This window comes from Brachyhypopomus gauderio, chromosome 8, assembly GCF_052324685.1.
Source record: "Brachyhypopomus gauderio isolate BG-103 chromosome 8, BGAUD_0.2, whole genome shotgun sequence".
Classification (NCBI taxonomy): domain Eukaryota; kingdom Metazoa; phylum Chordata; class Actinopteri; order Gymnotiformes; family Hypopomidae; genus Brachyhypopomus; species Brachyhypopomus gauderio.
Genome location: NC_135218.1, coordinates 18097388 through 18124929, shown reverse-complemented (window position 1 = coordinate 18124929; position 27542 = coordinate 18097388). Strand labels below are relative to the sequence as shown.

General features: G+C 44.4%; 2 protein-coding genes across 2 annotated transcripts in view; both read left to right on the top strand.

The window, feature by feature from the left end:
• The first annotated feature begins 254 nt into the window (after positions 1 to 254).
• Positions 255 to 20513, top strand: slco2a1 (solute carrier organic anion transporter family, member 2A1). The gene is made up of 14 exons (XM_077015129.1): positions 255 to 413; positions 8035 to 8172; positions 9730 to 9892; positions 10677 to 10895; positions 11343 to 11441; positions 13496 to 13632; positions 13915 to 13990; positions 14222 to 14386; positions 15088 to 15289; positions 16893 to 17034; positions 17815 to 17984; positions 18190 to 18254; positions 19300 to 19420; positions 19752 to 20513. The coding sequence occupies exons 1-14, from the start codon at positions 354 to 356 to the stop codon at positions 19870 to 19872; spliced, it is 1878 nt and encodes a 625-aa protein (XP_076871244.1). The 5' UTR covers positions 255 to 353; the 3' UTR covers positions 19873 to 20513.
• Positions 20514 to 20865: 352 nt separating this feature from the next.
• rab6ba (RAB6B, member RAS oncogene family a) overlaps positions 20866 to 27542 on the top strand; it is a 55730-nt gene continuing 49053 nt past the window's right edge. Inside the window, exon 1 of the mRNA XM_077015128.1 lies at positions 20866 to 21080. Coding sequence (XP_076871243.1) covers positions 21011 to 21080 — 70 coding nt within the window. The 5' untranslated portion in view covers positions 20866 to 21010. The remainder of the gene's footprint in view (positions 21081 to 27542) is intronic.

The following is a 27542-nucleotide window of genomic DNA, read 5'->3' as shown; positions in this document are numbered from 1 at the left end:
ATGATGCACGCAGGAGCTCTGCGGAAGAAATGTATTGGTATTTACAGAAAGCGTGATCTTGTCATCACGCACGGTTTTACGAGCTGTCCAAGTCGACAGTTTTAGGAAATACAATACCAAGAGGCGCGAGAAACACGTCCAAGAAACAAGTGTTCAGACGGGAAAGAAAAAATGGTACATGTCGGCCAAATATGGACTTCAAAACAACTGCGCGTGGATGTGGGCAGAGTCTTGATACGTCACTGCAAACCTTAAAACCCCGTGGAGGATGACCGAGAGGAGAGCGGTGGATCATCCCTGCTGGGGCAAGCTTTGGGAAGAAGTTGGCTAAGTACAACTTGTGCGAAGAAAGCATGGAGATATACGCCAAAGACATCAGGAAAGCGAAGTCGTCTATATTTTGTAACATTAAGGTAAATTACTGTCATTACTACTACTGCTATTAATAATGCTACTACAGTTATTATTTAGCCCTTTATACATAATTGTTAACGTGGTTATAGATCTGATAGCAAAAAAAAAGCCGACAATCCAAACTTTCTTTTAGTTAAGTGAACCTGTTCAGTAGTCCTGAGGCTAAACGTGTCACCTGTTAATCACCTTGTCACATAGTGCTACTCTAAACGTGTGTCGCGAGGGCTGGTCGGAGAAGCGCTCGCGCTCCCACTCTTGGGTCTTAATTAAAGACGCGTCTGAAGTCCCCGCTCCATTATAACTCCACCTATTACACAGTCTACTGATAACTGGAGGCACACTGTATTACTGCTGCCAATCACCCAACCCTCGTCATGTAACAGGCATGGATACTTTTATTACAAATGTTCTGATTTTTAGGGCATAAAGTTTCAGCGATCAAATAATTAATTGTTGTAAATGTACAAATTTTTAAACACCCATATTTTCCCTTAGACCTTATTGTCACAGTATGGGTATAAGAATAACCTAAACCAATTGCAAATTATTAATTCACTAGTTTCATATTTTGAATATTTTGGGTCACATTTTAGACCAAACCAAATATCTATGGAATGTTATACTTTGACAAAAAATGCTTTGGACATTCTGCACGTCGACGACTTTCATCTCTCTCTCAACACCTATATGTGTTTTGTGTCATGTCAAGTAATGCAGAGTGATGTTAAAACGGTGTTGCTGTAGCTGGAGCAGACGTCTCGTTCTTTTAACCGTGATTAATTAAATTAATTTGTCATAAGTAGGCTGCACCTCTCTCACCAGGCACTGCTGGTTGGCTCGTTACTTTTCTGTTTTACAATGATTAATTAGAACTAAATATCAAACCCTTGGCAAGCCGCTTTCTGGACTCGAATGGGAGTTCATGTAAGTTCAGTTTATAATAACGTTAAAATAAAAGACGTTAAAATGTAGTTGTGCTTAGTTATAATGTAGTTAGGATGTGGATAGTAGTGAGGGTGTCTGGTATGTGCTGCAGTGGTCTATACAGAAACGAACATGAGAAATGCATTGGACAGAATTTTCTACATCTGCAAAAACCTGTTCCATGGGTACACAGCAGTGATCCTGCGTCTGATTGTCAAGTTAGTCTGGTATTTTCAAAGGGCCAGTTTATTCCCTACCTTACTTCAGCATCATGGGGTTCTACTCCAGTAGTATTGGCTCACTACACATGCAGTATAGCACCTCAACGTGGGAAGTCTCACCTACACTAAGACAGGATGCAGGCCGATGTCCAAACCCCCACTTTTCAAATTTTCGTTTACATTGACTGCATTCAGCACTCTTGTCCAGAACAACTTACAACAGAGCTTTGTTGTTTCATTGGAAGAAATCCATCTAATGTCGTTTTGCTGCAGGTCTCCCAACTAAAGGTCTGCTTAGTGTGGAATTACTGCTTTATATGGGAGGTGGGCACTGCGTCCTGGGTCTCTCTTTAGCACATGGACATACACAAATGTGTGGGCATGCAAAGGTGTGCTGCTGCGATTGTAGTTACCTACTACACAAGGGTGACTCAACTATTGACTCCCATTTGTGTGTAAATGACAGGTAGTTAGTGTATATCTGATCAGGTAGTGTGAGTCAGGAGTGGAGTAACATGTCCGAAGTTGACGGAGAACACAGTGTTCAGAGAGCCCAATGTACACTGGTTACAAACACTGCCTGGCGTGTCTGACTGTGGCAGTAGCACTCAGTAATGGCACAGATGTACGTGAGTGGTAACAGGGGGGGTGTTGCAATATCACATTCACCTAAAACTGGATTTGGAAAAAGCAATGTTGGAAGTATTAATGCAGTTGCATACACATGAAACCCAGTACAGACTAATATCATGCATCAAACGCTGCATTAGTTCCAGACTACATTAAATTCACTAAAAGAAATCATTTGTTTTGTGGGTTCAGTCAGAAGATGATTATGATTGTGCTCACTTATAAGGATTTAGCTGTAATTGCGCTGAACTTATGGCGAGATTTCAACATCGCATTCTTTGGTACTTCTGGAGTCTTACATTCTTAAAAAAATACAGCCTTTAACTACAGAAAAGGTGTGTCACGTATCTGGGTTACAGGTCGGGCCAAAGATTGCACCTGCTAACAAGAAACTGGTCTAACTTCATGTGGAAACTTCATCGCCTATTTGAAAATACAGATATGGCCTGTGAATGATCTCCTCAGGTCGAGAGTAAATCTTTTATTATACCCTGAGTTCCTTTTAATTGCTTGCTTTGAGAGTTTGCTCTTTTCTTTTCTAATGGGCTTTGTCAGCTTCACCCACGTGACTAATGTACAAAAATATCAGCACATCCTCTGATAAGTCGACACATTTGGGTTTTTTGAAGTTATTAAATTGCTTGACAAGATAATAAGTTAAGTCATCCTGCCTTAATCCAGGTTCCTGAAGGAAGTAGATCGTGTCATGATCAGATACTACAGCTACAGTGAAATAAAGGATTTGTGAATCCTTTAGAATTTTCTAGATTTCAGTATGAATGTCATTGAAAACATGACATTTTCAAACAAGTGTAAAAAGTAGATCCAATATTACATATCTGTGAGCACTAAAAGTATGCAAACCTTTGCACTATCAGATAGTTTGCACTATCTGGTCCTGAATAAAATCCCAGTAACTTGATCAGTCTTCCATGTTTGCTTGGAGGACTTTTAGCCCATTGCACTGTACGTAACAGCACCACTCTAAGATGTTGGTGAGTTTCTACACATGAACCTCTCTCTTTAGCTACTTCCACTTTTCTTTTGGATTAAATGCTTAAGGTCATTCTGCTGCATGACCCACGTCTTCTTGACATCCAGTTTATGGATGGATGTTCTGACATTTTCCATTAGAATTTGTAGGTATACTTTTGAATTTATTATTCCATCAAAGATGGATAGAGACTGTCTCCATGATACTACTTCACAGACTGGATAAGTCTCTCATGCTCAAATGCAGTGTCTTGAACAAACACTTCAAATTTACATAAAATGTTCTATTTAGTCTTATTTTGTCCACAAGACATTTGTCCAGTAGCCCTTTAGCTGGCCACTTGATCTGCGGTGGTGATACATTCTGGTAGTAGTGCTCTTGCTGAGATCAGTGGCTTTCTGCTTTCTACTTTATCATATACATTATTGTTATTCAGAGTTTGTCCGGGAGCAAGACAAACACAGAAAAAAAACAGTAACATGATTCAGATATTGAATATTAATTAACAAAATGATTATAAAATTAAAAAAAACAAATAAGTATGTACATTTTAGCATCTATTTTTAGAATAACTAAATACTTTGTCAATGAAATATATTTTATTATAGTATTATTAATACTAAAAAATAAAAATAGGGCAATAGATGTCTTAGTTGACTTTGATCATTTGTCCTTTGGTCTTCATGAAATTCTAAATTTGTAGGGACTCCCTGTGTCTAGAAGGTGTTAGCGGAGAGGAGAAGCCGCTGGTCTTTTCCTCATCAACCCTTCCTGTCATTCTAGCATCTCTGTAGGGCTCCACATGTAGAACAATAGCTGAGAGATTGCAGGAGATGAGATGCATTTTTGCAAAGAGCCGTCAGATCTCACTCACACATCCCATACCCCAAACCAAAATGCCCACCAGGCTCAACACACACAGGGGAGGCCCAGATCGTTTAGGAGTTTTGGGTTTGTGTATTTGTGAATAATTAGTTTAACTGAAAGGAGCACCCTAGTGTGGGAGGGTTAACAGCATTGTATAAAACACTGACACATTTATAAAGCCATCGTTCAGGAGGGAGAGAAGATGTTTGGGCCTGCAGAGGCATAACTGCTTCAGATGAAGATGGAGGCAACACAGACATGTGAAAATGATCCATACGGCACCACACTCTTCCAATTTTCTTCAAAGGCTTTGCAAGTTATTTGCACAATCACTTCATTACAAAAGAAAATAAACCATGCGGTTTGTCCACCCCTCGGGGCATCTCCAAGTTTGTCATAAATGACACAATGAGCGATAAATCTATTTATCTCCCAGAAGGTCTCTCACTAAGATAATCACGCACTGATGAGCCTGCCAGCTACAGCTTGCAAAAGAGCTCGCTTCAAAGTGACTTTGTTTAAACTAATGTAGAGAATACAGCCACGTTAAGAAAGCTGCATACAGTGTACCTTGTGACGGCATCTCCAGGGCTCTGTTGAGTTATGGTGTCTCAGGAGATGGATTGCCTGTAGTGTTCCTGTTAGTCTGTCAGAGCCTCAGGGAGACAGTAAGAATGAATTCTCTGCGCAAGCACTCCTGAAACACTGCGCTTGAAAGAATCCAGGCGTGCTCGCGTACACCCGACCTAAATAAAGGCCATATTCCTGCTCTGTGCATGCAGCAGTGAATGGAAGCTGAATCAAAGTGAGGGCTTTGCTGATGCTGGAAGACAGAGTGGTCGTTCAGAGCAGTGGCATTGGGTACAGACAGCTGAGCGTGGCGAGCTTATCGGAACAGTTCCATAACTAAAGAACTAAAGACAAAACAAGGACAGAAGTTTAGCCGCTCTATAAAAGCAGCTGTCCACAAAACGGAGGTTCCACTGGCACTTTAGCTGATGTTTGGACTTTTCATAGAGATCTGCAGAAGCTGCAGTGAAATATCAACACGTCCCTTCAGATTACCTCGTGCTTCTGTGTCTTCTGTAAGATCTTCTGTCTTGGAATCATAGAAAAACTCTCTCTCCCCTACCCCTCTTCGCTCTCTCCCCTACCCCTCTTCTCTCTCTCTTTCGCTCTCTCCCCTACTCCTCTTCTCTCTCTCTCTCTCTGCCCTATCCCCCTTCTCTCTCTCTCCCTCCCTCTCTCTCCCCCCTATCCCTCTTCTCTCTCTCTCTCCCTCTCTCTCTCTCTCTCCCCTATTCCTCTTCTCTCTCTCTCCCTCCCTCTCTCTCCCCTATTCCTCGTCTCTCTCTCTCCCTCCCTCTTTCCCCTATCTCTCTCTCTCTCCCTCCCCCTCTCTCCCCTATCCCTCTTCTCTCTCTCTCTCTCTCTCTCTCTCTCTCTCCTATCCCTCTTCTCTCTTTCTCTTTCAGTCCTGGGAACAGGTCCATATTATGAGCTTTGATCTCCACTGTATCTCTGGTGTTCGGCCTCCAGAGAGAGAAACAGAGAAGAACAAATGACAGTAACTGTCAGAGCAAACTAAACGATCACAGAGCTCTTTCTGCAGTTTCATACTCCTGACTACTAATCACAGGTCGGGCTCTGGCAACTGAAATCAGGTCTAACGCTAAACACAGGTGACACTGTGTACTGAGCACAGGTGTGACAATACACATTAACCTTTGGTTTACTGCATAAATTGTGGCTGCGGGTTTTGGAGGTTTTGCATGTGGGGACAAATTCCCTCTACTCCACTTCTTTATCGAGGCTCATTTGTCTTATCAATAAGTCATATTCCAGTAGCTCATAAATACACAAATATAAACATTTTCCTGGTTTGAAGTTAGAGATTAATTAGATTAATCTCTGAGAGATCGATTTGATGAACTATTGATCTGGATAGATCAAATAGGTGTATTTGATGTACACTGTTGTTCACCTAGTGGGAGTTTTGTAAATGTCTTAGTCACCAGATGGGTGCAGAATGCAGGCAAATAACTACATTTCCTAGAATGTCAATGTATTTTCCATCCAGTGAGGTGGATGTCACGGAGGAAATGAGTCTGTGTGACGTGTTCCTCTTTCTGTTCTTCCTGTATGGTTGTGGAGTCTGTGTAGTTACTAGGTAGTTTTCTTGTGAGAAAAATCGTGCTTTTTGTAACCTCAGAGCATTTTGTATGTATGGCTATATGTCTGGACTAAGTAAACAACCTCAAATGTTCCAGTTTATGCTCATTAAATAAACAACACTGCATTGTTTCTGCTTAGGTTCTAATATTGAACACATATATTATTATACAAATATTATTATTAGGGGTGGGACGCGATCAAAAAAATTAATTGAATTAATCAGTAGCTTTGTAATTAATTAATTGAAATTAATCGCATTTCAGTATTTAACATGAGAAATATTAATTTAAGTTTGAATGATGAATCAATGAACATAAGCATAAACTTCAACATCTTGTTTATATTTCCACCAGTCTACTACACAGACCAATAGATGAGTGCAGAAAACAGAGCAAACAGTTTTCAGAACACTAGAAATTCTGACCAAAAATGTTGTTTAATTTTGGGAGTTTTGCTCAGGATATTGGAAGAATAAGAAGAACTGAAGTAAATCAGAAGATGTTTTTTAATACCATTTTAGATGGTAGACTTTTTCTTTAATTTCCCAGGCCTCTGCCACAGCCATAAAGTCCTCTACACAGGCATCTCCATAGTGCCTAGAAGTGGTCTTCTGCATGCTCAAAGCAAATGACTGGATCTTCCATTCATCATCTATAATATGAGCTGTCACACCAAGATAATTCTTGTTGCTAACAGAGGTCCAGTGATCCCCAGTCAGAGACACATTTGTGGCGCTCTTCACAATAACATGTTTTACTTCCCTTTCCTTATCATACAGCTGCTGGATTTTCTTCGACATTGTCTTTCTGGACGGCAGTTCGTAACTTGCATCAGTTGACGCAATTTGCAGCGCGCCTTGTAAGCCTTTATCTTCGACCACAGAGAGCGAACAACTCTGCAAATAATGTGACGCCTCAAGTTTAAACGCCTCCGCCGCTCGCGCAAGGTGTGCGGAGTCGCGCGCTACGGTCACTCGTGAAAGTTTAATCCAGTCTTAATGGTACAATGAAGGTAATTTAAAAACCAGGACAGTTCCTCACTTAAAAAAAAACCTGGGACGCCCTGGACAGGATGTGAAATACGGACATGTCCCGGGAAATACGGACGTTTGGTCACCCTAGAATACATTTATCAGCTAAGTTATCATTACTGACCTGCGCGTTAGCCCCAACATGTTTTGCGTTGAGGTGGTAACGAAGGGTGGAAGTGCTCCTGTGATAAGCGAACTTCTTCCTGCATAAAGTGCAAATAACATTATTTGTGTTTGTACTTCCATCTGGAAGTTTCTTATATTTAAATTTCCCATCCACCAGCGTAGCCTCTTCAGTAATCTCCATCATGATCTTATTGTGCGTCCATATAATCTGTGTGTCTGGAACTCGTGCACTGAGAAACATTCCACGGTGCAAAAGTGTCTCATGCATTAAATGCATTAAAATGCATTAATTTTTTTAGTTTGTTAATTTCCCTGTAATTAATTAATCGAAATTAACGCGTTAAAGTCCCACCACTAATTATTATTTGATCATTATTTGATATTGTTTGCACATTTTAACACGAGTGCCCAAGTCCAATTGTGGAGATCTACTGGTCTTCTACAGAGTGTAGTTCCAACTTTAGTCTAAGAACTAACTGAGGCGTTCAGTAGCATCTGTACAATAGCAACAGGAACAATCTGAACGGTACGTGTGTTCATTAAGGGACTGAACTAAACTCAGGAGGGTAGTCAATCTCCAGGACTGATCTTTGGTACAGCTGTTCTAGATTCAGGTTCTAGATCTCTCTGATGCCCTGCTGTCTTGTGTCCAGCTCTTTGTCGTCTGTCATGGTCTGCTCCAGCTCACCCAGCTACTGTATAGCTCCTATTTCAAGAGCACCATCACCACCATTGAGAGACGCTTCGGCCTGGACAGCCTGTCTTCTGGGACTATCTCTTCTCTGCATGAGGTGCTCAGCCCCTCGCCGACTCCGCACATGACATATTAACACATGACCTCCGCACACGACATGTAAACACACAATCTCCACACAACACACACTATTCACTGCTCTTCACATAGCACCGTGAAGTCGTGCATCAGACACGAGAGAAATGGGTCCCACGAGCTTAGGACTCGTGTAGCTTCCTCCCAGGCCGAATATGGAGATCTTGCAGAGACGTGCGAACATTTGTTTCCCTGTCTCCTTAGCTGGCTGGGTGAAGCGGTTTTGGTTTCAATTTGCCAAATGCACTTGTGGTTTCGGAGTGGAATCATGACATGCCTCTTGTCAGTCTGCGGCTGACAACACAAACATTATTACCAAACTTTGTATGACATATTGGCATCGTCACCCAGACTGCAACAGGAAGTGACAGGAGATGTCATAACAAATAGAAGCAAAAAAAAAAAAAAACATATACAGAGAACTGACGTTGCAATCGTGACCCACATGGCATACAGAATATTCCTCTGTAAGTGACATTGAAATTTCACCACATTTTTCTTCAACATTTGCCTGTATGAGTTTTATATATGTGATCGATGAGATGGTTGCTATAATTAGGTTATGTTAGGTAGTGAGATTACAGCAGCCAACAGACAGCGTATCCAGCAAGTTTCAGGACTCTATTGTGAGCAACGCATTTCCTGCTGTAGCACAAACTGGTGTTTTATTCCTGATGATGAGACTGAGTAACACTTAACTCTGATCATGCCCGTGTTATCAGGGAATTAAGTGTACTGTGTGTGTCTGTGTTGTGTTTGTGTGTGTCTGCGTTGTGTTCGTGTGTGCTTTGTGTGTCTGTGTTGTGTTTGTGTGTGTCTGCGTTGTGTTCGTGTGTGCTTTGTGTGTCTGCGTTGTGTTTGTGTGTGCTGTGTGTGTCTGCGTTGTGTTTGTGTGTGTCTGCGTTGTGTTTGTGTGTGCTGTGTGTGTCTGCGTTGTGTTCGTGTGTGCTGTGCGTGTGTCTGGTTGTGTTTGTGTGTGCTGTGTGTGTCTGGTTGTGTTTTTGTGTGCTGTGTGTGTCTGCGTTGTGTTTTTGTGTGCTGTGTGTGTCTGGTTGTGTTCGTGTGTGGTGTGTGTCTGCATTGTGTGTTTGTGTGCTGTGTGTGTGTGCTGTGTGTGTCTGCGTTGTGTTCGTGTGTGCTGTGTGTCTGCGTTGTGTTCATGTGTGTGCTGTGTGTGTCTGCATTGTGTTTGTGTGTGCTGTGTGTGTCTGCGTTGTGTGTTTGTGTGTGCTGTGTGTGTCTGCGTTGTGTTCATGTGTATGCTGTGTGTGTCTGTGTTGTGTTCGTGTGTGCTGTGTGTGTCTGCGTTGTGTTCGTGTGTGTCTGCGTTGTGTTCGTGTGTGTTTGCGTTGTGTTCATGTGTGTGCTGTGTGTGTCTGCGTTGTGTTTGTGTGTGTCTGCGTTGTGTGTTTGTGTGTGCTGTGTGTGTCTGCGTTGTGTTCATGTGTATGCTGTGTGTGTCTGTGTTGTGTTCGTGTGTGCTGTGTGTGTCTGCGTTGTGTTTGCGTGTGCTCTGCAGGTGGGTAACACGGTGCTGATCGTGTTCGTCAGCTACCTGGGCAGCCGTCTGCACCGGCCGCGCCTCATCGGACTGGGCGGTCTGCTGATGGCGGTCAGCGCCATGCTGCTGGCCTTACCTCACTTCCTGTACCAGCACTACACCTACGACTCCGTTCTGAAAGGTGAAGACCTCGTGTTGCTCTGCATCAGTGCCTGTGCAGAGACGAGCTGAAACTTGAACTCAAAGGGGTTACGGTGTGTGTGTGTGTGTGTGTGTGTGTGTGTGTGTGTGTGTGTGTGTGTGTTAAATCCTTGTTGTGCACAGAACATGCCCCCCGGGCCCTACTTTTATGAAAAAAAAAGAAAATTTCATTTGAAAAGGCTCAAAGTGATCAGGTTAATTCTTTATGCACATTAGACACAACAAGGTGGGGTCTAAAATAACATCAGCCAATGATAAAATCATGGTAAACAGGACAGAGGCGTATGGTTTGTACTGTACAATAACAGCAGGAAGTGGCTTCAGGGCCTGTGCACCAGGCTGAGCTCCCTGTCCCTTCTCCTCTGGTGCGTTGGGAGAGCTGAGAAACTTTCCCAGCAGACAGGGTAAGATCTAGAAGATTTAGGATGAGAGCACCAAGCAAATATGAATATGAAGAGAGAGGGAGGAGGGGGGGAGGGGACAGTAGGTACAAATGTAGGGTATAATGTATATGGAGGGAGCTCCTTCTTGCCCCAGCTCTCAGATACACATGCCTGTATCTGACTCTAGTGGTCAGAGCTCTCCGGTCAGGGTCAGAGGTGAGCCATTAACCTCCTTGTTTGGTCAGAAATGCTCAGCTTCTTATGGTATTAAAATATCACTTATAAAAAACAATATTTAATTTTTTTTAAAAGAGTACCATGTTAATGCTCTAATAGAATATAATGGATAATGCGAAGACTGTGTGTGTTTTGGTCTGGCAGCAAGCAGACAGGATGTGTGCCACAGCCTCCCTCCATCTCTGAACGTGTCCGCGGCAGAGGTCTGCAGACGGCAGGAGCAGGGGGGGGGCAACACCAAGCTCTGGGGGCTGATGGCCACCGCACAGCTGCTCTTCGGGGTTGGCTCCGCCCCCATACAGCCCTTCGGAATCTCTTACGTGGACGACTTTGCTGGACCTGGCAACTCTCCTCTCTACATTGGTGACTAGAGCCTTCTTTTCAGGGGCTAGGGGTCCCAAAGATGCATAGTGTTGATATCATGTGAAATGATGAGAGGGAGAGTGAGAGTGGGAGAGGAGGAGAGAGAGAATAGAGAGAGAGAGAATGGAGTAGAGAGAGAATAGAAAGAGAGAGAGAAGAGAGCATGAGTAGAGATAAAGTAGAGAGAGAGAGAGAGAGAGAGAGAGAGAGAGAGAGAGAGAGAGAGAGAGAGAGAGAGAGAGTAGTTCAGTGCAATGCTTGTTCTACGCCGTACAGATGATTTGTGTTACGATGCTTTTGGAAAACCCACCCAGATCATTAATAAGAACACCCGTCCTGTTTTATTTGGGTTTTCTTTTACATTTGCTTTGGAAACGTTTTAAAGGGGTAGAAGGGTTTGGCAGTGTGCATCACGTTTCTCATGCGGGCTGTGTTGGACTGCTCCAGCCGTCCTGTTTGCTGTGTCCGTGTTCGGGCCTGCCTTTGGGTACCTGCTGGGCTCAGGAGTTCTGCGCATCTACGTGGACGTCGACCGTGCTGATGCAGGTACAGACTGCCCTTTCTTCAACAACTTCACCATCAGGTGTTTCAATTAAAAAGTGATTGTAGATCCCATTTCACTGCACATGTCCACCTTTTCCTCTGACTCACCCTCCTGTCTCACCTTCTAGCCTTACTCAACTTCTAACCCACCTGTCTCACCTTCTAACTCACCTGTTTCACCTTCTAACTCACCTTTCTCACCTTCTAACCCACCTTTCTCACCTTCTAATCCACCTGTCTCACCTTCTAATCCACCTGTCTCACCTTCTAACTCACCTTTCTCACCTTCTAACCCACCTGTCTCACCTTCTAACTCACCTGTTTCACCTTCTAACTCACCTTTCTCACCTTCTAACCCACCTTTCTCACCTTCTAATCCACCTGTCTCACCTTCTAATCCACCTGTCTCACCTTCTAATCCACCTGTCTCACCTTCTAACTCACCTTTCTCACCTTCTAACCCACCTTTCTCACCTTCTAACTCACCTGTCGCACCTTCTAACCCACCTTTCTCACCTTCTAATCCACCTGTCTCACCTTCTAACTTACCTGTCGCACCTTCTAACTCACCTGTCGCACCTTCTAACCCACCTTTCTCACCTTCTAACTCACCTGTCTCATGTTCTAATCCACCTCTTCCACCTCCTAACCTGTCTCCTCTCTCCCAGGGCCCTGATTCATTCATGAGATAAATCAGGTGGGTTGGAGCTAGGTGGAGGGAGGGCTGTGTAGTACACGTGGTCCCCAGTAAGGGGGGGTGGGGGGGGGGGGGGGGGGGGGGTGTACGTGATGGGTTCACACAGACAGACCACAGCTGGTCCTGCTTCAGTGCTGACTTCTGCTGTTCTGTCTTAACTGTGCGTCCTCGAGTATTGCTTGCTCAGTCACGGTCGTTGGCAAGGAAACAGTCTGCAGTCTCCTTAGGGGTCAAGGCCAGGAGATAACCCCGCACTGACTCATCTCGCACGATTGATGGAATCCTTCACCGTTACCATAGAAACTAACCTGTCCGCAGGCTGGATTTGCACAGTGGAACTCTAGCAGATTAGCTAAATGGATGTGGGTTGCACGTTTGCCAAAACAAATGCCATGCGACTTCACAGTTGAGTGGCCTTATGCAACCCCACATCAGCGGTCTGCAGGCGGCCTCTGTGGAAGAGTTCCAAGCTAATTTCAGATTGCATGATGTCACTCATGATGTCACTCACTCGGAATGGGTCATTTGTGTTAAATGACTCAAGTTGCATAGTTCCCAACAATAATATTTAGCCAACATTAGTTTGAATGGCTGTAATCGTCAAACTATGCTACCAAAATCACTTTATTTTTTTATGCAAATTTTCTGATGAGCATGGAATGACACTATACAGCCTTTTTCAATGACTTAATTTGTGTATAATTAATCAATTAAAACCGTTACTGGAAATAAGCAGGCCTGCTCCCTCTGAATATTGAATGTCCCCTAAATGTCAATCAAGCTGAATAAGTTATTTCTGCTGGGCCTTTCAGTTGCCTCTGGTGTGTTTGGCAAAGCACGGATGGAATAACCACCACCTGTCCTGTCACCATGTGGTCTGCTTCCTGTTTCTTAACTACATCCAAGTAAATCTATTGCATGTAAATCCATTTTAGCCAGCACTGGGGACTCTGTCAATTACAACCCAAAGAAACACATTGCCACTAATGGCTTCTCCTTTGACAGGAACATCGTAAATGTGTGTGTGAAATATTGAACATCAAATGGTTCTTCTCTAGCTAAGGCTCCCAGTACATCTGCGCATCGCCATAGTGATCTTCCAGGATGTTGCTTGGCCACACATGCAGACAAGGTCAAGGGTCAGGGGTCATCCATGCCCATGTAAATGTTTTATTGTGATATGGCTTCCAAAACTCTATAAACGCATGTTGAAGTGTAGACAGACGGGCAAACATAGAATTCACTCGAAATCAAACATGAAGTAAACATCCACTGCTGGGTGACTGGGCCACGTTAAAGAATAGAGTTGAAATGGTTGAATGAAACTGCCTCCTTCTCCTCTTGCCCCCCCTCCCACCAGGAGGAGCTCAGGAGCTGAGCCCCACTGACCCTCGCTGGGTGGGTGCGTGGTGGCTGGGGTTGCTGATCTGTGCTGGGGGGTTGGCGCTCACCTCCGTGCCCTATTTCTTCTTCCCCAAAGCCATGCACGTGGAGACAGTGAGTCCTGCTGAAATTAATACAGCCACACTGTTCATATTTGAGAAGAACTCTATGTATGTAGTTTTCGTCACTATGAAACTATAAGGAAATGTTATAGTTTACACTTAAGTTGAAACCCATGGTAGCTGCCCTTGGTAGCATATGAATGAAGCTGTAGGCAACAACTCAATTAGGGAGCAATTAGGGCCTAATTAATATGGAATTGTTGGGTGCTGTTTATTACAAATGACTGATACAAACGGGCCATTTTCCAAACAAGGACACTGTGTTATCTTTCAGACCACTGGAAGTGAGAGAGAAGATGTGAAGAACTGCAACAAGAACTCTGACACATCAATGCTGGGTTTCCTAAAGAGTAAGCCACGCATACATATGTGTGTTGTATACACATGAATAACTTTTCATATATACTTTTCATAATAGCATCTGTGTGTTTTATGTTTAAATGTCAGTTCCCTGATGGCCCTGTGTACATTTGTAGGAGTAATATGTGTGGTCCTGTGGTTTCAATGCCTCTGTGTGTGTGTGTGTGTGTGTGTGTGTGTGTGTGTGTGTGTGTGTGTGTGTGTGTGTTTTCTACATTCAGTGTTTCCACGCCTGTTTGTGCGCCTGTTGCTGAGTCCTTTCTTCCTCCTGCTGGTTCTGACCCAGTGCTGCTTCTCCTCCGTCATCGCCGGCATCGCCACCTTTCTCAACAAGTACCTGGAGAGGCAGTACAGCACCTCGGCCGCCTACAGCAGTCTGCTCATAGGTCTGTCGTCATGACACTGCCCGGCCTGGTCACCAGAGAAACCTCTCAAACATTTCCTCTGCAGCCGTGTCTGAAACCGAAGGCAACCGTAGTGACACTTAGCTGCCATGCGGGGCCTTACGAGTCATAGCATTAGAAGGCTGCATTTTGGTCTAAACGCCCCATCAACCAAATCAGCTTCGGTACTCACGTCAAAGGCGGCAATGAGACATGATGTTGCCAGGATACTAAAAGCTGACTGGAGGAGTTACTATAAATCAGAATTGCGGCCTTAACAAACTGACAAACTTTAGGTCAGTTACTCCGCATATAAATGGCAGTGGATAGAAAAACATTGCAGTCTAGCTTTAGCTATGCTTAATGTCACATAAACGTTAACGCTAAATTAGTCAAATAATTAAGAATACTGGAAATAACGAAACCAATATCTGCTAGACAAAATACCGAGTTAAAACAATCACAAACATCACAGTGTCCACATGGGATTATGGGAAATGTAATGTAAAGCGTGGAAAGGCTACATCTACGCTGTCTTCAAAAATGGCCTCAGCAGACAGCTACGTATGTAAACATTCACTCAGAAGTGCCCAGACGCCTTCCTCGGCGTTACAATCGCTCCAGGCGCACGCTGCGTGTTCAGTCGCACGTTTTTTTCACGGTGGCTGAAACCTTGACAGGCTGACTGCGCTCCTCTTTTCCAGGCGCCATGAATCTGCCGTCGGTGGCGGTGGGGATTCTTCTGGGGGGGGTGATAATGAAGCGCTGGGGCTTGTCTCTGCGGGCCATCCCGCGCTTCTCCGTGGTGCTGCTCCTGCTCTCGGCCCTGTTCTGTGTGCCACTCTTCTTCATGGGCTGCCCCACTCACAGCGTCGCCGGCGTCTACCCCTCACCAGGAGCCAACGGGTGAGCTGGGCACAGCCGTCCTTCACTTACACTGCACTGTGTGCACAACAACCTAACCTCACAACAGCGCGCTGCCTGGCTGACTCACAGCTGGGTTTCGTCCTGCCTCAGTACATCTGTGTCAGGTGCTATGGTTCTTCACCTGGTTCAGGTGTGTGCTAAGACAGAACAGGACTGTCTGGGGTCCCCAGGAGCTACTCTGAGAAACACCTGCAGCGCTCACATTCTTTTTCCATACATCTAAAAAAAGTATGGTATTAAAGACAATCTGTATTGCTGTATCTATAAAAGTTCTGTATTAAACTACATCTACAGTATAGTACTATATACTATATAATACTGTATCTATTAAAGTACATCTGTAGTGCTATATCTGCAAAGTACTGTGTAAAGTACTGTATCTGTAAAGTACTGTATGAAGTACTGAATCTGTAAAGTACTTTATGTGGTGTGAAAGGGAAGCTCTGGCGTATTTTAGAGTGAAAGTGTGGAACACGCCACGGAGTGTCATTGGGTGCATGGGTGGAGGGTACCGTGTTATTTACAGGCGTAAAGAATTACTAACCCAACAGCTTAAGCAGAACAGCAGCACATCATGGCCCAGGAGCACAAACTAAAGAGAGATGATTAACATGGTGGCTTTTATACCACTTGCAATGGAGGCCTGTGTGTTCAGGTTCTTTGTTTTTCCCCAAATCCTTCATTGACTCGTGAGAAACTGTGTGAGGGGTTAACTTTACACAGCTTAGTGAAGTTCTTCTGTTTCAGTAAACAGTGATTTGTGATGTTCCTCAGGTCTTAGCTGTCAGGGGCATCCGTGTGTGATAGTGGGTTCGACTTCGGTGTATTCTGGAGTTGGTCCTGTGTCACCGTTGATTGACTGCTGGTTCTGTTGCTGGTTCTGTTGCCTCCAGTACAGTTGGGACTCCCAGTCAGAGATTTGAGGTTGTTTAAAAGTCACACTATGTTTATTTTTCCAAGCAGTTCCAAAGTGGCAGACAGTCGGCCTGCTGAGAGCTCTCTCCTGCTGTAACGAAGCTCTGTCTGCGATCAGCTCAACCAGGATTACAGTCCACAGAATGCAAGGAGCCAGAACTAAATCACCCCAAATTCATCCCAGCGGGAGGGGAGGAGGGGGATGAGAGAGAGAGAGAGAGAGAGAGAGAGAGAGAGAGAGAGAGAGAGGGACACAGAAAGAGTAGTGGGTAGTGTAGCTGACGTGAAAATGCTTTAGTTCTGAGATGATTCAGAATGCAGTGAGTTTCATACTCTGGGTCTCACTGAGTCCCGTAGCAAATGGGAAACAAACAGAGGTCAGATGGTTTAGCACACTCTACACACCACTCTGACTGCCAGGGCTGGGGCTTTGTGAAGTGTTGTTTTTTAATGCACATGCACACACACACACACACACACACACACACACACACACAATCGCCCTTGAACCTGAAAGCATGGCTTATCTTCCTAGAATTCTTGCCCACATTCTTCTTAACTGTGTATAACATTATTGATCCACAGAATGCCTCCCAAGGTCCACTGTGGTTAGGGGCTAACTGTGGTTAGGGGCTAACTGTGCCTTTTTTCTGATGATGTTTTGTAGTCTGTCCTGCAATTCCAACTGCTCCTGCTCAAGTAGTGCCTTCAACCCAGTGTGTGGGTCAGACAACGTCGAATACGTCTCACCCTGCCATGCTGGCTGCACCCACTTCACCATGGAGACCAACAACAGCTTCCGAGTGCAGGTGAGAAGACCAGGCTCCTATCACCATGATCAGAACCACCTGCTTGGTCAGAACCCCGCAGGAACATACTCAGGATGTTTTAAAGCCTGGACACTTATGTCTGATTAATCATGCACACTGTGTGCGTGTGTGTGCGTGTGTGTGCGTGTGTGCGTGTGTGCGTGTGTGCGTGTGTGTGTGTGTGTGTGTGTGTGTGTGTGTGTGTGTGTGTAAATAAATAAGTTCTGAAAATAAGTGGAGGAATTTCTGTGCTGATAGTGTAGTACTCACATGGTCCTACTGAATCATCCTGTGTGGGATCCAGAGGCCAATGAGATAAGGAGCAGGAAAAACACGCAAGGTCTAGAACTCAAGGTTTCTCCCGATGATCGAAGCTAGCATTGAGGCTAGTTGTGAATGCGGACAGACCTGCTGGAGACAAATGGTATTACAATTCATTTTTGTTGATGTGTTTACAGGTGGGCCACAATATCCTTCTGTTTTGGCAGTTTGAACTGTTTTTGAACTGCTGTTTTTGCTACTCAAAAAAACTCTTCATTTTGCAGACCACTGGCCAAAAGAAAGGCATATTTTACCTTTTGCGCCTTTTAACTGATTAGAATGGGAATAGCTCAAAGGAATAGCTCATAGGAGGTCTCATCCTTTAAATTCCATTTAAGCAGCGATCCCTAGATATGTTGCCCAGTCCCTAATCCATCAATTCTGATGTGCATTTAAGAAAATTAAGGCTTCAGATTGTTTAACCTGAGAGTAAATAGCACCCTCTATCTGTCCCCGCAGTCCTTCAGGAACTGCAGCTGTGTGTCAGGGAGTGCAGGTGTGGGCACCGCCCGGCCTGGCCCTTGCACCAACAGCTGCACCCACCTCCTCCTGCCCGTCATCATCCTCATCTCTGTAGCAGGCCTTACTGCCAGCCTCACCCACAACCCTATCTACATGATGGTGCTCAGGTATCAACCTCACTCTCTCCCTCTTCATCTGTCTCTGTGTCTAACACACACACACACACACACACACACACACACTCATAGAGCGAAGGCATGTATCAGAGTATAAGCTACATAGTAGAGAATTTAGAATTTAATATAGTGTTTTTCCATCAATATATCATTAATGCAAACAACAATAATCATTTTATATTGAAATATGATACAGGACGGTGCCTCAAGAAGAGAAGTCTTTTGCCATAGGAGTTCAGTTCCTGCTGATGAGAGTTCTTGGTGAGTGAAAGCCTCAGTCAGGACCTGTCGGGCCTGCAGACTGGACCCATTCAGCTGTAGGCGTCCGACACAGTTCAGGCTTCCCTTTTAGGCTGTAAAAATGTCTCTATGTATGTGACTCTGTTGCTGTTATGTAACTGGCAGTGGGTTGAATAGGAACGACTGCGGTGTGCTCAGTGCATGCGGCATGACTCACTGTCAGAGGAGTCTGCCTCCTGTTAGCCACTGTTCCCCCCCCCCAACATTCATCTGTCAGCTTTCATAAACCCCGTCCTGAAACAAGGTCGCCTTCCTTACAGTGGGAGCACGAGGCTCATACTGCAGAGCGTAAACAGTGTCAACAGCTTTATGTTCAGATAAGAAATGGAGAAAAAGAAACTGTATTTATTCCAGTTCTACCAAGTGTTGTAGCGGCCCCTAGTGGTGAGTTATGAAGAATAAATAGTGGTGAGAATAAATGGTCAGGCCAGTGTATAAAAGCTTGTCTAACTGTGAGCGTCCGGTCTTTGACACTGAAGGGGCTCAGAACACCGTTTCATATATTCATATCACAGTGATACTGAAATACAACTGAATTGGTTGGTGTGTGGGTGTGCGTGTGTGAATTATATTTTAGGGATATGTTAGGATTTGATCCTGCAGAAATTGGAAATTGGAAAACATTGTCACTAGAATTAAAATCAATTAAATACAATCAATGTACCTGCATGCATTATTCAGGAAGAGCTTTCAAACCTAATCAAGGCTAAAAGGATCCAGAAATAGTCCATATTCATGAACCAAATCACAGTTCTCAGTGAAGAGGTACCTTCTAAGCGCAGTACCTGAGTTCCACATCTAATGTCCCGCTGGTGCCCACAGTCCCGGAGGTCAGAGGTCAGAGGACTGAGTTCAGAAAGAACTGACCTGACCGCCCAACACAGGCTCAGGAAATATGAAGATGCAGAAAAAATACAACAAAGGACCAAATATGCTAACAAAGAAAACTGCTAAAAGAAAGACCCTGGTCTAGTGTGAAAATGTTTCCCTTTTCTCCATATACCAGCATGGCTGCCGGCTCCCGCCCTGTTTGGGATCACCATCGACTCCACCTGCATTTGGTGGAAAACTGTCTGTGGGAGGAAGCAAGGCTGTGGTTACTATGACAACAACCTCCTTAGAAACAGGTATGGGAATGTTCTCACTTGACCTAAATGCATATGAGGGTTTGTTTGGGCGCAGAGACTTAAGAGTCATACTTTCACACTTTTATCACCAAGACAAGCTCATTGTGGCCATTTGTGCTAACAGAGTTTAATGTTAATGCATATTTTCTTGGAACACTTATTAGCAAGAAGCAATAAACAATGCTGACCGTAAAGAAGGTCAGACATGAGCCTTCACTCGCCGAAACAGTCACACGACAGTGGAACTAGTGGCAAAAGTAATTAATGATTGAATAATAATGGATGTTGTAACGATGACACCAGTAATCATGGTTCTGTCGGTTGCTTTCAGGTACCTTGGTCTGCAGGTAATCTTTAAGGTTATGGGCATTGCCCTGTTAGCTCTCGTAGGTTGGAAAGTTGGAAAGACCCGGGAATACAGTCTGGAGAAGCAGCCTGAGGGACCACTGTGATTCTCATGACGAGGTCAAAGGTCAGGGAAACAGAGGACACACACCTGTGAGAGCCCACTCAGCTAGTCCAGAACCTGGACACCTGTTAGCACACACCTGCTCTATCCAAGGTCCTGCTGGAAGGGCGCCCCCTATTGGCCGGATGTTATCATTATGCTCCCTTGTAATTACCACAGCCTGTGTAAATCTGTCCTATGGATTAGAGAAGAGGACTTGGGGCCAGTTCACCATTTGTTCATTGGGTTGTGAAATGAGATCTTCACTTACCATAGTTCAAGCTCTTTAAAGGACATTTTACCATTTGCATCCTCTCCAGTAACTGGATATGGGAAGAATGTGTCCCAATGTAAGTTACATTGTCCATGAAAATACACATTTTTTTTACGTATTACATTTATAAAAAGAGGCACACAAAGCAATTAAGGCAATTGTTTTTATATAATGTTACTGTATTACTGTCTGAGCAATGCATGAGAATGAGTGTCTTCAGATGTTCAGATGTATCTTCTGATCGGGGTAGCAAATAGTGGCACTGCACAGTGTTATCATGTGACGGTATTATGCAATATGTAATATATCTAATTTTTTATAGAAAACCTAAGTTATTTTTGAAGATTAATAAAATTTGTTTATAAACGTCATGTCATTGAATGGTTTGGGTTGCTCAGTTATCCGTGCGTTTTTCTTTTTCTGGTTATTTGTTATATAAGATGCAGCTAAGTGCAGGTATGTTGTTATCCTCGATAAGTAATGGTTATGAAAAACAATTTCGAGCAAACTTTTGAACACAACAAAAGAATAAAATTGCCTGGGCATGTTATTGTATTCGTTGACAGGCGTCAGCGATACTGCCTACCGTTTGTCGCACTTTCTCGTGGAAAGAAAATCCCACAGGGACCTGCCGTTTCTGTAGCCCCGTCCAACATGACGTCATGGGTGATACAGGGAGGGCGCTCGCGCAGACAAACGGAGGAGGGGAGGCGTTGCGCATGCGCAGGCACAATCGAATCTGACAGGCAACATAGTGCAGCGTCGCTCTCGCTAAACGGGTAGGAGTGCCGCTTCTGCAACGAACCAGCCCGGCAAGGCAGCCTAAAATCACTGGAATCTTTCATCCCCCGAAAAACAAAGCCCAAACATGTCGGTGGGTAATGACTTTGGGAACCCTTTAAGGAAATTCAAGCTTGTCTTTCTTGGAGAGCAAAGCGGTAAGTGTCAATCCGGGATTTTGGATAAGTTGTTTTTATGAGCTGGAGGGGGTCCACTATAGACCAGACACGAACATGTACTGCGCCGCCTCGAAAACGTGTCCGTCCAGGAGACACACCGTCCGCTCCCAGCTCGCCGTGTTATTCCACCATCAACGGCTCATTTCATCTGATGTAGTGCGAACTTTATTCCTCCACCATACAGCAGAAACGCCGAGTGAATGCGGGATTTTGTGGCAGTCTAGATGTTCGCAGACGCCGCTGGGTTGGACCGGTGCACACAGTACTTGTTCAGATCTGACCAACACACATACTACTGAATAAGTTTTTTTTCGAAAAGTTGTAAAGCGACACGAACACCCATTTTGTGTTTTAAACACGCATTAATGCTCTTCGCGTTTTTAAGTTATTAGAGACGTTTGCTGATATGTATATACGGCGGTTCTAATGGTGCAGTCAATTCTTTATAAAATAGTTAATTGTTCTGAAAATGTTTTATTTTTGACATCGGATACATCGTATATTTCCGTACTTGGTGTAGTGTCGATATTAAATAAATAAATACACAAATATATAAATAAATGGGATTTGAGACACACCCAGACCATGACTGTAGAGAACTTGGGTAAGTGCATCCTCTGTGTGTGATGGCGTAGCGCCATGACGACCGCCTCCATGTCCGCGGGCACTTGGGTGTTGTGGCTATGGTTGACCAGCAAAACTTTTGTCACTGAGTAAATAACGTTCAATTAGAGCAGCTCAGCTCCATCCTGCCATAGTACGGTGTGTTCCACTTATGAGATTCAGACCAGCGCATAGAATAAATCAACTTTGTGAAATGTGTTATTCCTGTCCTGATCAGTCTGTTCCTCCGAGAGAGCAGTTTACATGTGGAATATTGTTGCCATGGCCGTGATCCCCCCGGGGGGAAGAATGAGCTCACCTTATTTTATTTAGTCTTGCCTCTCTTGAGTATTTGGGTTGACAAAGAGAAATGGTGACTCTTTCCTTAGCGTTGAGGCCATAAGTAATGAAGAGATACGCACTGTCCAATAAGTCTCCTCATGTTTTTTATTCCACACTGCATCCAGTGCATCTGCAATGTCTCCTGGTGATGAATTCTCTGCCCTTTTCTGTTGATGGTGCTTAGGTTAATGACAACTGTGCAATGGTGTTTAGGAGAAATCGCCTTTCTTGTGCGTTATTTAACAAACACCTCTTTATCTGATTAGAGTATGAAGATGGAGAGTTTTTTTTTATGTCTGAAATGGTTGAGTGTATAAAAATTGGAACTTGGGAAAGCACAGAGCTAAAGCAGCTCCAGCTGATCATAAATCCATCTGTCGCTCACAGAAGGTTTCAAAATGAGTTTTTTAATACTGACCAAAAATGAGTTCCAGCCTGAAAGTGCAGTGAACAGACGATATCTGATCTACCGCTGGCCAAGATGACGTCCACTGCCTCATTCCTTACGGCCTTCAGAGACTTGTGGCCTTCAGATAAGAAGCCTCGTCCTTCATCATGGTGGGAGATTAGCTGCAGAGGACACCAGTATTGCAGTGGGCATCATGTCACACAGGGACAACAGTGTGTATCTGTGTCTTGTTCTTCGATTAAGGTCCTGTTGTGGCAGTGGTGTAAGGGTTGGTTCTGATGGCAGCACCCATGGCGGAGTGCGTTCTCCCGCATTAAGAGGGATGAGCTAAAGTGTTTTGGGCCTCATGAAGGACGGGCCGTACTTCGACCTGTTACTTTCAATGATTTCCTGCCATTACGCCTGACGACTAGTCAATAGACCCTGCTGTAGCTCTGTTTGTAAATTCAGTGGAAGCTGGGATGTCACCTGACCCTCACTGTTCTATTATTTTGCTTCATGTAGAAACATTTGGAGAGAGCAGTTTGAGAGCAATCGATTCTTGCTGCAGACAAATGTGTTAATCTGTTTGCATACAAAAGCGTACATTGGTAAGGAGATAAGGATGAAAGAGCTTTAATGGACAGCAGAAGAATTGTGGTCTTCACATTCCACATGCAAAATGCACATAGTTGGCACACAGTTTAATGATGACTTATATTTACTGTGAAATCCTTCTTGTCTCCTTCATCACATGGACCCGACCATGCTGTCATCGTTGGCTTGGTCCCAACATCACAGAGGACATGTTGCATCACCTGTCTGCTAAACATATACAGATACATATTTCCCAGCAAACCTAGCATTGTGACACAGACGGGTTCCGCATTGCTAATGTCAGCACTGTTGATAATTACTTTACATATTACAAATGCTTAGCAATTAACACCAGATGTGGGTTTGGACCATCAGCAAGTCTAGCAGTGTTTTTGTTAGATCGACCCCATGGGATTTCTGTTGAGTTTCGAATGCGTGTCATATTAAAAGGGAGGAACAATCGGGAAAATATAAGAGGGTTAGTAGACAAGGGGCAGGGAAGAGAGGAGAGAGATGTCTGGGGGAGGGGGGAACTCGAGGGAGGAGAGAGAAGATTCTAAGTGGCATAGGACTGGAAGTGGCTTCATGAGGGGAAGCTGTCCAAGGTGCTGAACGCATGCTCTCCCTCAGGCCATCTCGATGACTGAGAAAGGGAGGCCTGTCTGAAACAGGTTGAAGAGAGAGAGAGTGGGAGGGGCCCGTGTGCCGGGCTTCACTTAGTCCAGAGGAGATAATGTGACTGTGGTCGTTATCATACTGCAGCACACCTCAGTGCCTCAGGAACCTCTTCTTCATCCTCCTCTCCTCCTTCATCCTCCTTCTCTCCGTGGAGCTTGGGCCTCGCAGGAGAACCAAGAATGAGCCATCAGTGCATCTGTTTGTGTTTATTTTTATTTTCCTCTTTTTTTGGCTGGTGTACAGCATGCCAGGGCGTAACGGCGCCTGTTGGCAGCATGACTGTGAATAGCCACCAGAGAAGATGCTATCATTTATTATGACCGCTGGTGTGGGGGTGCGAGGTGGAGCGGTAGAGAGGCAGCACGGAGGAAGAGACAGCTAACTCACACCACGTTCCAGTTCACAGAGTTCTGACATGCCTGCACCAATCACTGGGAGCTGGAGGAGTGTCATCTGAAATATTTGTATTGTGCTTGTGCAGTCAGCAATGTCAGTGGAGGACTTTTATTTTTCAGATCCTCACACTTTATTCTTGAGATGTACAGCTGCAATCTGGGACACAGCAAGGCAAACCGAGTCCGCTAATAAGACTGGGCGCAGGCCATTTAGAAAAGTGAACAACCTAGGAGAGCGAAAATGAAGCGTGGGGCCACCTGTGCAGGCCAGTGTCTGGAATGCAGTACTCTGTGGTCATCACAGAAGCTTAACAATGACCCCCAAGAAGGAGCTTGTAGGCATTAAACAGGAGGAGAGAGTGTCAGATGAGCTGTTTACCAGTGCTTCTAGTGGCTCTACGTTACACTGGTGGCACGGGTGTGGAGAATTAGTTTCTGTGTGGTTAAATCCATGGATTCCGAAGCCGGCCGGCAAATCAGATGGGGCTTTTATTTTGTTGTTTTGTTCAGCGGTCTGTGAAGCCTGCTCTCACCGAGGAAGCAACCTCTTGCCAACTTCCAGAGTAATGAAGAAGGCAACTGGGAGAGTGGTTCACACTGATTACTCTCTTTACCCAAACGCCCAGCCAGAAGGCTGTCTGCTCTCCAAAACAAGAGCACCTTACGTGATCCATTGGCATCACAACATAACTGCGTTGTCTCATTAATCTGAAACTCACCGTTGTGTTTTTTTGGTGTAGTTTTGTAATAAAATAAATGAGACCTTGCAAAATGTTGCTGACTCATTGGAGCTGCCCATGTAGGCTTTGGTCAGGTTATAGGTTTCCTGTAAAGGGAGGCAGACACGTCAATCAACAAGTCTCCAGGCAACAGTGTTTGCAGCCAACTGCAAATTAGCCGGTGAATGAATGCTGGAGTGTTCTGTACACTCAGTTTGCACCAAGCACTAGAATTCTGTCCGTGCTGCCTATCGATTATGTCAGATGTTTGCTAAAGATCAAAGCCAGGAGATAACTGCTTCCTGAATTTTTAACATGATCTGTGCTTGATCTGAGAAGAGCTCTCAGACAGAGGAGCAGATGAAGGATGTCTGATCAGCTGCATTCAGGGGGCAGCCCTTTGGTTTTTAGTGTACAAACACACAGACTGCACAGAGGTGCATACCAGCATTGTACGGCTTTGTAGGTTTTATAAAACGTTAGATCTCTCCTCCCTGCATCCGTGTGTGTGTGTGTGATTGAATGACCCCTTGCAGCATTTTTTTAACTGAAAATGGGAGGTGCTCCAGCGCTGTTCAGTTTATCTTCGTGCATGGTTTTCCCCTTCACCGTCAGTCAGGTGGAGTAAGACGACTCCTCAGCTGTGAGGTACTATGGCTTTGGACTGACGTAAGGTACTACATATCTGTTACACACCCTGTGTACATCACAGTGGACACGCTTTCATATGAAATGGGTTCAAGAACTTGAATGAGCTATTTATTACATTTCTGTTTTTTTTCTGGTTTGTTCTGTCTTCTGAATACACTAACCACAGGCTTCATTGACTCATTACAAGAGGTGAGATACCATGGCCGTTCTTCTCAACACCTTCTTAAGCCTCTCAGTCCTGCTGAAGAACAGCAGGGAGAATCCAGAATCAGACTCCCCACCTGTGCAGTATTTTATACCTGGAGGCAAGAGAGGGTTTTATTATTGAAAGCCTGAATCTAGTGGGTTTGAGTTTGCCTCCTGGGACAGCAGTCTCAGTTTACCTATTGGACATTCTACCTGCTGCCTTCTCCTGCCTGTGTACAAGTTCCCTTAAGTGGAAAATGTATAATAGTCCAAGAGGATAAAGTAGGACAGGAGGCCATTTTACTGGTTTAGTAAGAGAGGGGAAGGGACATTTTACTGGTTTAGTAAGAGAGGGGAAGGGACATTTAACCGGTTTAGTAAGAGAGGGGAAGGGACATTTTACCGGTTTAGAAAGAGAGGGGAAAGGACATTTTACCGGTTTAGTAAGAGAGGGGAAAGGACATTTTACCGGTTTAGTAAGAGAGGGGAAAGGACATTTTACTAGTCTAGTAAGAGAGGTGAAAGGACATTTTACCGGTTTAGTAAGAGAGGGGAAGGGACATTTTACCAGTTTAGAAAGAGAGGGGAAAGGACATTTTACCGATTTAGTAAGAGAGGGGAAAAGACATTTTACTGGTTTAGTCAGAGAGGTGAAAGGACATTTTACCAGTTTAGTAAGAGAGGGGAAGGGACATTTTACCAGTTTAGAAAGAGAGGGGAAGGGACATTTTACCGGTTTAGTAAGAGAGGGGAAGGGACATTTTACCGGTTTAGAAAGAGAGGGGAAGGGACATTTTACCGGTTTAGTAAGAAAGGGGAAGGGACATTTTACCGGTTTAGTAAGAGAGGGGAAGGGACATTTTACTGGTTTAGTAAGAGAGGGGAAGGGACATTTTACTGGTTTAGTAAGAGAGGGGAAGGGACATTTTGCCGGTTTAGTAAGAGAGGGGAAGGGACATTTTACTGGTTTAGTAAGAGAGGGGAAGGGACATTTTACTGGTTTAGTAAGAGAGGGGAAGGGACATTTTACCGGTTTAGTCAGAGAGGGGAAGGGACATTTTACTGGTTTAGTAAGAGAGGGGAAGGGACATTTTGCCGGTTTAGTAAGAGAGGGGAAGGGACATTTTACTGGTTTAGTAAGAGAGGGGAAGGGACATTTTACTGGTTTAGTAAGAGAGGGGAAGGGACATTTTACCGGTTTAGTCAGAGAGGGTAAAGGACATTTTGCCGGTTTAGTAAGAGAGGGGAAGGGACATTTTACTGGTTTAGTAAGAGAGGGGAAGGGACATTTTACCGGTTTAGTCAGAGAGGGTAAAGGACATTTTGCCGGTTTAGTAAGAGAGGGGAAGGGACATTTTACCGGTTTAGTAAGAGAGGGGAAAGGACATTTTACCGGTTTAGTCAGAGAGGGGAAGGGACATTTTACCGGTTTAGTAAGAGAGGGGAAGGGACATTTTACTGGTTTAGTAAGAGAGGGGAAGGGACATTTTGCCGGTTTAGTCAGAGAGGGGAAGGGACATTTTACCGGTTTAGTCAGAGAGGGGAAGGGACATTTTACTAGTTTAGTAAGAGAGGGGAAGGGACATTTTACCGGTTTAGTCAGAGAGGGGAAGGGACATTTTACCAGTTTAGTAAGAAAGGTGAAGGGACATTTTTTAGAGACATTTTTCAGGACCATGTGTAACTGCATTCAAGGTTTGCCAGTTACTTATATTAAAAGTGCTTTTAGGCATAGCTTTAGCATGCACACACTGTAACCATTCAATGAGTGGTCAGAGGAAAATTCAGAATGACATCACCGGAGCCAGTCCCATAGTCGCTGGGCTCCACCCACACACCCCTGCCCCTCCCCTCCCCCTTTTCCAGTTCCTCTTCAAACATT